General features: G+C 43.8%; 1 protein-coding gene and 1 long non-coding RNA gene across 3 annotated transcripts; one reads left to right on the forward strand and one right to left on the reverse strand.

Moving 5' to 3' along the window:
* The first annotated feature begins 988 nt into the window (after nt 1–988).
* LOC132525352 (lysine-specific demethylase 4D-like) lies at nt 989–3,229 on the forward strand. Its single transcript, XM_060157903.1, has one exon. The coding sequence runs from the start codon at nt 1,208–1,210 to the stop codon at nt 2,771–2,773; it is 1,566 nt and encodes a 521-aa protein (XP_060013886.1). The 5' UTR covers nt 989–1,207; the 3' UTR covers nt 2,774–3,229.
* Nucleotides 3,230–5,560: 2,331 nt separating this feature from the next.
* LOC132525353 (uncharacterized) lies at nt 5,561–7,999 on the reverse strand. Of its 2 annotated transcripts, none has more exons than XR_009542223.1 (3): nt 7,853–7,999; nt 6,257–6,335; nt 5,561–5,702 (listed from the first exon to the last, which is right to left on the reverse strand). It is a non-coding gene; the product is annotated as an uncharacterized LOC132525353 (long non-coding RNA). The 2 variants fall into 2 exon arrangements; XR_009542224.1 differs by having other exon boundaries at nt 6,257–6,437.
* Between the last annotated feature and the right edge of the window lie 6 nt (nt 8,000–8,005).

An 8,005-nucleotide genomic window follows, 5' to 3' on the forward strand; every position in this document is an offset into this window, starting at 1 on the left:
CATATATTTTCAATCACCCTTCCTTTTCCTTTTGGTATGATGAAAGATATCTGTCTCCTTTAATGCTTTTAACCCTAAACTATATTTCAAAATTTATTTAAATAATTTAAATAAATTAAAAAAATATTTCACAGAAATTTGTAAAAACCATAATAACTTGATGATTTATGACAGTGAGCCATTCTGATGGCTGTGTAACCAGCACCTGCCTTCAGGATAGAATATTCACATTATTCTAGAGACTTCCTCACACCCCCCACTCACAACCTGTCTCTCTCACAAAAGTAACCACTACTCTGAATTCTAACATAGATTACGTTGCCTCCTTTTTCTCTTTATATAAATGGAAGCAAAGAAGAGGCATTCTTTTGGGTCTGGATAATTTTGCTCAGTATTCTGTTTATAGAATTATTCTTATATTTTCATGTAGTTCTTGTTTATCTTCATTGCTGTATTGTATTCCATTGTATGAATACACTATAGTGTACTTAACCATTCTAATGTTGACTGGCATTTGAGTTGTTTCCAGTGTTTGGATACTGAAATAATGTTGTTCTGAACATTCTTGGACTTGACTTTCATTGCACAGACACACACATATCATAGGCATGAATCAAAGCACATGGGTAAGTTCAGTTTTAGTGGATTCTGTCTAAATAGTTTTTCAAAGTGAATGTAATGATTCCCATTCTCCTTACCAGAGTATAAGAATTTCCACTGTTCACAACAACATTTATTGTATTGTCAATCTTATGAAATTTTAGCCTTTCTTTGAATATGCAGTTATATTCCATGGTGGTGTTTTGTTTGTAGCTACCTAGTAACTATTTCCAAACATTAGTTTGCAACCTGTCTCTATTGTATTTTTTCTTAGGTTTTGTTTTCAATACTGACCTGAAGACACGACATTTGGGATACCCACCCAGGGCTGGGTGATTCACTAGACCTCAAGAGGCCAGAGCCAAGTGTCGACCAAGGACATCACAGACTTGCAGGCTCAGCCAGCATCAGTCCTGAGCAAGGCTTCTGCCCAGCGTGGAGTCCCCTGCAGAATCAGCAAGCCTAAGAAATATTATCAACTCATTGCATTAAAGTCTACTGGGGGTTCCTGCTGATATACTCCAACCCATTTTTGAAAAAGTAGTGTTTTCCAGCATCCTCACCTATCCAGAACATAAGTAAAAACTTGGGAGTTTCTTGCTTATTAATGAAAGCTATGAAGTCTAAGTCCAACTGGGCCCAGAACCCAAGTTGTAGCATAATGGTATTTCATCCAACCAAAGAAGAGTTTAATGATTTCGATACATACATTGCTTATATGGAATCCCAAGGTGCACACCGAGCAGGCCTGGCCAAGGTAATTCCACCCAAGGACTGGAAAGCCAGAGAGACCTATGATGATATCGATGACATCTTAATAGCTGCTCCCCTCCAGCAGGTGATTTCTGGGCAAACAGGAGTGTTTACTCAATACCACAAAAATAAGAAGGCCATGACCGTGGGTGAGTACCGCCACTTAGCAAAGAGTGAAAAATATGGGACTCCACCACACTTGGATTTTAAGGACCTGGAGCGAAAATACTGGAAAACACGCCCCTATGGTTCACCAGTATATGGGGCTGACGTCAGTGGCTCCTTATTCGATGAAAACACGAAGCAGTGGAACCTTGGACACCTGGGAACCATTCAGGACCTGCTGGAACAGGAGTGCGGAGTGGTCATCGAAGGCGTCAACACCCCCTACCTTTACTTTGGCATGTGGAAGACCGCCTTCGCCTGGCACACAGAGGACATGGACCTTTACAGCATCAACTACCTGCACTTCGGGGAGCCCAAGACTTGGTACGCGGTGCCCCCGGAGCACGGCCGGCGCCTGGAACGCCTGGCCAGGGAGCTTTTCCCGGGCAGCTCGCGGGACTGTGAGGCCTTCCTGCGGCACAAGGTGGCTCTCATCTCGCCCACGGTCCTCAAGGACAACGGCATCCCCTTCGGTCGGGTCACTCAGGAGGCTGGAGAGTTCATGGTGACGTTTCCCTATGGCTATCACTCTGGCTTCAACCATGGCTTCAACTGCGCCGAAGCCATCAATTTCGCCTCCCCGCGCTGGATTGATTATGGCAAAGTGGCGTCGCAGTGCAGCTGCGGGGAAGGCCGTGTCGCCTTCTCCATGGACGTCTTCGTGCGCATCCTGCAACCGGAGCGCTACGATCTGTGGAAACGCGGGCAGGACCAGACCGTGGTGGACCACACGCAGCCCACGGAGCCCAGCAGCCAGGGCCTGGACGCCTGGAGGGAGGTCCCCGCGCCCTGGGGAGCCGCTCTGGGCCTGAGGCACCACCAGCCACGCCGTGCTCGGCGCCCCCGTGGGCCTGTAGCCGCGGACGGTGAGACCCGCCACCGGGTCCCTGTGAGTGCTGTGTCGCGGCGCTCCTCGCCGGCCCGGGGTTCTTGCTCGGCCGCCCAGTTCGAGGCTGCGGCCACCTGCACCTCTGGGGAGCCCGGCCCGACCAAGCCGCCAACCCCAGGTCCATCCGCCCCAGATGGCCACCCAACCGGAAGATGTGGCCCTCGTCGTCGTCCTTGGAAACAGGGGACTCAGGAGCCAACTGCTCCCCCCAGGGCTAAGAGGAGGCTTTCCTTGGATGTTGCTCAGGACCCAGAGTCTCAGCCCCTGCCTGTGGATGCACCCTCGCCGGACAACGCTGACCCGCTCAGCCCTGGGCTCCAGCATCCCGCCAAGGCTTCTGGGTGTGGTTGTGGCCCTGTCCCCTAAGCCCAGGGGATGCCTTTCTACCCCACTGCTCTTGCGTGGGGATCCTTTGAGACTGGTCGCATTGACATTTCAGAGCTTTGGCTATTTGAACGTTACTAGTCTTGCATGAGAGTCCCTCCTGTGCTGCCGCTGGACCTGCTGGGTCCGTGGTGCTTACCAAATTCGCCAAAGTTTGTTCTTCCTTCCAGACCCTGGAATCTTTGGACACTGCTAACTCCTGTGTCACAAACTGAGGATTCATACACTGGACACTCTAGTGTCTCTGGAAACTAGGTCCTGCTGAGGTCGCCAGAGCCCAATCTACCTCAGACTCCCATCCCGTGGGCCAGCTCTGGATGCTGCTCAACTTCTAAAGAATCCTGGGCTTTGATTAGCCTCCAGTCTCCCTCCTTTTCCTCTTCCCCCTTCCCTTCCCGCTTTTCTTGCCAAACTAGGCCCTTGTGACCAGTTAGGTCAGTAGAGACTCAGATAATAATTGATAATCTTTCTGAGTCTTTGATGTATTTAAAATGTGTTCTCTGCCAGTATGGTAACCAGAAAGATAAAATCTGACTTTACTAAATATATTAAAGGTAACTGGAATATTAAAATCTGACTTTATTTTGTGTTGTTCATTCAGTCAACTGAGAGTTGGTTGTTTTTCTTGCACTTTTCTTAATAATTATATCAACACATTTCAAGCCAAACTTATTTTTCTGAGCTTGTTGCCTTGTGTGATGTTGGTGAGTGAGTTTGCGGTTGATTGTTGGGTTCCAGCTGGCTGGCTGGGTTGGGGGATTTGGTTTGCAGCCCTATCTGAAGGGAGACTTGGAGGAAATCACCTGGCACTTGGCTGATCCAGGTTGCTAGGAGAGATGAGCAAACACAGGGCAAAAAGTGCCAGCATGTGAAAATCTTCTCTCCAAGTCTCCACTGCCTTCTCAATGCTCTACGTACATTTCACATGGTTAAGTCATTGACACATCCCAATAAACAAATCCACAAATAAATGAACAAGACAATTTCAAGTGGGCATATGTTCTGTGAAAAGATTAAAGGGGGTGGAGTGATAGTGCGAATGGGCGGTGTGGTTCCGGTGGTCAGGGGATACTTCATAAAGCAGGAGACCTTTCTGAGTCCCAAATGACAAGAAGGAAGGTCCAGAGCTGATGTCCACTTGGATAAAACAACAAGTGTAACAGCCCTAAGATAGAGCTTGGTGCTTTTGTGTGTATAGAGAGGAAGCTCATTTGTATCTGGGGCTAGAGAAGGGAGAGGCAGGATCTTGTAGCTCATGTTAAATATTTGAGATATTTTTCAACTTGAAATGAGAAGGCATTGGAAGTTTAAATATTTTTCAACTTGAAATGAGAAGGCATTGGAAGTTTAAAACAGCACTTGACATGATATAATTTGCATATTTAACTAATCACCTTAATTGTTCTGTGGACCCCTTGGGGGCAGGAGAAGTAGGTAGAACATCTAAGTAATACAGGTGAGAATCGATGGTTACTGACTTAGGCCATAGTGCTGAGAATGCACAGAAGTGGCCAAACTCAGAATAAATTTTGGAAATTGAAAATGATAGTTTGGATGCAGAAGGAAACATTTCAGAGAATCAAACCACATCTCTCTTCCCTCCAGCTGTCCCCTACAGAATTTCAGTAAGATTCTGGAATTTGAAGCACCATGTAAAACTACAGGCAGGAGCACAGAAAAAGTAAGGCTCCTTTGAAGGTCTGATTGAGCAGTAGCAAAAGCCCATGTGTCCTCCCTATCACCATGCAGCTAGGCAACTCTGTGGTAGTATATTCTGTGGAAAACTGAAGCTGAGAGACTGAACTCAGGATCCTCAGCGGAGGATGGCAGTGACATGCTTGGCTGAAAAGATGATTAAGCCCTGTATTGAGATGGTGGAACCACATGATGGAAGAAGACTGGAATTACTGGGAAGGCAGCAGCCCTGGAGAGCAACTGGACCATAGTAGATCTCATATGAGCAAGGAGTAACCTTTCATGTGATAAGTAACTGAGATCTTGAGGGCTTTTGGTCCTTTAATTTAGGTCAGTTGTGGATATGGCAGTGCAGAGAAATATGGGAACTCTGAGAAGGCTTATGAAGACAGTAGCCTGGCTCATATTGCTAGTTTAAATTTTAGAACCTAAAATTTTCCTTGTTACATTTCAGGGATATCACAATCTCTTCCCGGCAGATACACGCTCCAAATAGCCTAGGATAACAAAATTGGGCGTTTTGAAGGAAAAGAAACAAAAATAAATTTCAGAAAATAGTTCTTCCACTATACTCCTTATGTTATCACTCACTTTTATAGTTGAAACAAAATTTCCTTTGCCCAATAAAAAGAAGCAATGTTAAAAATACAGTTTAGTTTTACCAGTACACTGGTTCCTAAATTAGTGTTCTTGACCTAAGTAAGCAGTTTTCAAAAGAAGATTTACAAATGGCCAACAGGCCCATGAAAAGATGTTCAACATCACTAATTATTAGAGAAATGCAAATCAAAACCACACAGGGGTATCACCTCACACCTGTCACAATGGCCATCATCAAAATGTCCACAAATAATAAATGCTGGAGAGGGTGTGGATGAAGGGGAACCCTCTTACACTTTCGGTGGGAATGCAAATTGGTTCAGCCACTATGGAAAACTGTATGGAGGTTGCTTAAAAAAACTAAAAATAGAGCTACCATATGATCCAACAATCCCATTCCTAGGCGTATATCAGGAAAAGACGAAAACTCTAATTCGGAAAGATACATGCACACCAGTGTTCATAGCAGCCTTATTTATAATAGCCAAGACATGGAAACAAACCAAGTGCCCCTCAACAGATGACTGGTTTAAGAAGAAGTGGTACATACATCCCATGGAATATTACTCAGCCAGAAAAAGATGAAATATTGCCACTTGCAGCAGCATAGATGGACCTAGAGAATATCATACAAAGTGAAGTAAGACAGAAAAAGACAAATATATCACTTACATGTGTAATCTCAAAAACAATACAAGTGACCCTATATACAAAAAAGAAACAGGCACACAGACATAGAAAACAAACTTGTGGTTAGGTAAGGGGAAAGGGAGCAGGGGAGGGATAAATTAGGGGTATGGGATTAACAGATACACACTACTGTACAGAAAACACATAAGCAACAAGGATTTGCAAAACAAAACAAAACAAACAAAAACAGAACAAGAAAAACACAAGGATTTGCTATATAGCACAGGGAACTGTATTCATTATCTTGTAATAACCTATTATGAAAAATAATCTGAAAAAATATGTATATAACAATCACTTTTGTGTACACCGGCGACTAACACAATATTGCAAATCAAGTATACTTCCGTTAAGAAAAAAAAATAGTCTTCTTGAAAGGATCAGGAGCTGGGGGTGGTAATGAAGGGGGTTCATCAAGCAATTCTATTGAAAATTCTATTTTATTTCAAGTCAACCGGCACACTCAGTTTGGATACTCACAATCTGGACCACTCTTCTCAGGAAAAGATGCCCAAATCCAGCTGTCTTCCAGGTCCAGTAAGTTTTTGCTATACTTAATCTTGGAAAAGCAAGGGACATTGACAATGACAATTACATAGAGGCAAGGATAGAGCCACCTTTGTTCTCACTGCCACGATCTCTCCTAGGCCTCTCTCCACTTCTGAAAAATAACAATCACGAATCCAGTGTATATTCATCAAGTTTGTAGACCAAAGCCTACGAAACCGAAAGTAGTATGTCGTGTTGGTTTAACAACTTACCCCACCATCACCTTTTAGAAAAGTCAATATTACAGTTAACAAGATCTAAATACTTTCCTATCTATAGTTCCTAGTCAGCTCAACAAAGTCAACTATATCTGTGTAATTTATTTTATTTTATTCACTCTGCTGATGATGGACAATAGGGTCATTTCCAAATCTCTGTTATTTCAAACAATGCTTTAGAGAACAGCTTTGTATATAGGATTTCTGGGTTGTATTTAGGTTCACTTTTAACTTTTTAGGCAAAGCCAGCTTGCCCTCCAATTTCCACCTCTATTGGCAGTGTGGGAGAGCTCTGGTTTCTCCATATCTTGACCCACTTTTTTATATTGTCAGACCTAATCAAAATGGGCAGAGAATGGCTTCTCTGATTGCTAGGGATCCTGCACATCTTCTTGTATTTATTGGCCATTTGGATTTCCTCTTTTCTGAGTTACCTATTCTAAAGCTCTGCCTACTTTTTTTGGTTTGACTATTTTTTGTTCTTGTTATGTAGAAGTTATGTGATATTCAGAATACTAATTCATTGTCTATTTCATGTATGATAACAAACTTCTCCTAGACTGTAATTTCTTTTAATTTTTGACGTCATTGTATTAGTCGGGGTTCTTCAGAGTAATAGAACCCATAGGAGATATATGTATAGCTCTTAGTAGGGGAACTCATTCATTTGGTTATGGAGGCTGAGGAATCCCACGATCTCTCAGATGGGCCGTCTGCAAGATGGAGAGCGGGGAATATGGCTGGGTCTGGGTTCGAAAGCCTGGGAACCAGGAGTGCCCATGTCAGATGTCCCAAAGCAAGAGAAGACGGATGCGTCTGCTCAAGCAGGGAGTAAATTCACCCTTCCGCTGCTCTTTTGTTGCATTTGGGCTCTCAGTGGTTTGGGTGATCCCAGCTGCAGTGGTGAAGGCGATCATTACTCCGTCTACTGATGCAAGTGCTAATCTCTTCCCAGAACAGCCATGCACAACACACAGAAGTAATGCTTTACCAGCTATCTGGGCATCTCTTAGCCCAGTCTACATGTGAAATTAACCATTAGAGTCATTAGTTTGGAATCATTTAAATATATCGGACATTCCCATCATGGTACTTTTGGTTCTCTAAGACATTGTTCCACCCTGAGTTCATAAAGACATTCTTCAGTATTTTCTCTTAAAATTCTGTGCTGTATCCGTCTGTAATGCACCTCAAATTTATTTATGTAAGTGGTATGCGGTCAAGCTCCAATTCTACCCCCCCCCAATAGTGCGAATGCCACTACCACATATTGAATAGCCCATCCTTGCCCATTGGTTTGGTACACTACCTCCATCATAGGCAGACTCCCACATATCGATCCATGTGTCTGTGTCTGGCCTCTCTATTCTGTACGTAGATATATTTGTCCATTGCGGCTCAAATATCACAGTTTGGTGGAGGAGAAGTCACCCCTCTTTGTTCTTCTTTTAAGGAATCATCT

Source organism: Lagenorhynchus albirostris, chromosome 9 (assembly GCF_949774975.1).
Source record: "Lagenorhynchus albirostris chromosome 9, mLagAlb1.1, whole genome shotgun sequence".
Classification (NCBI taxonomy): domain Eukaryota; kingdom Metazoa; phylum Chordata; class Mammalia; order Artiodactyla; family Delphinidae; genus Lagenorhynchus; species Lagenorhynchus albirostris.

What these genes read in the sequence shown, in the direction of transcription:
- LOC132525352 (XM_060157903.1), top strand. Translation starts at nt 1,208, where the DNA reads ATGAAAGCTATGAAGTCTAAGTCCAACTGGGCCCAGAACCCAAGTTGT.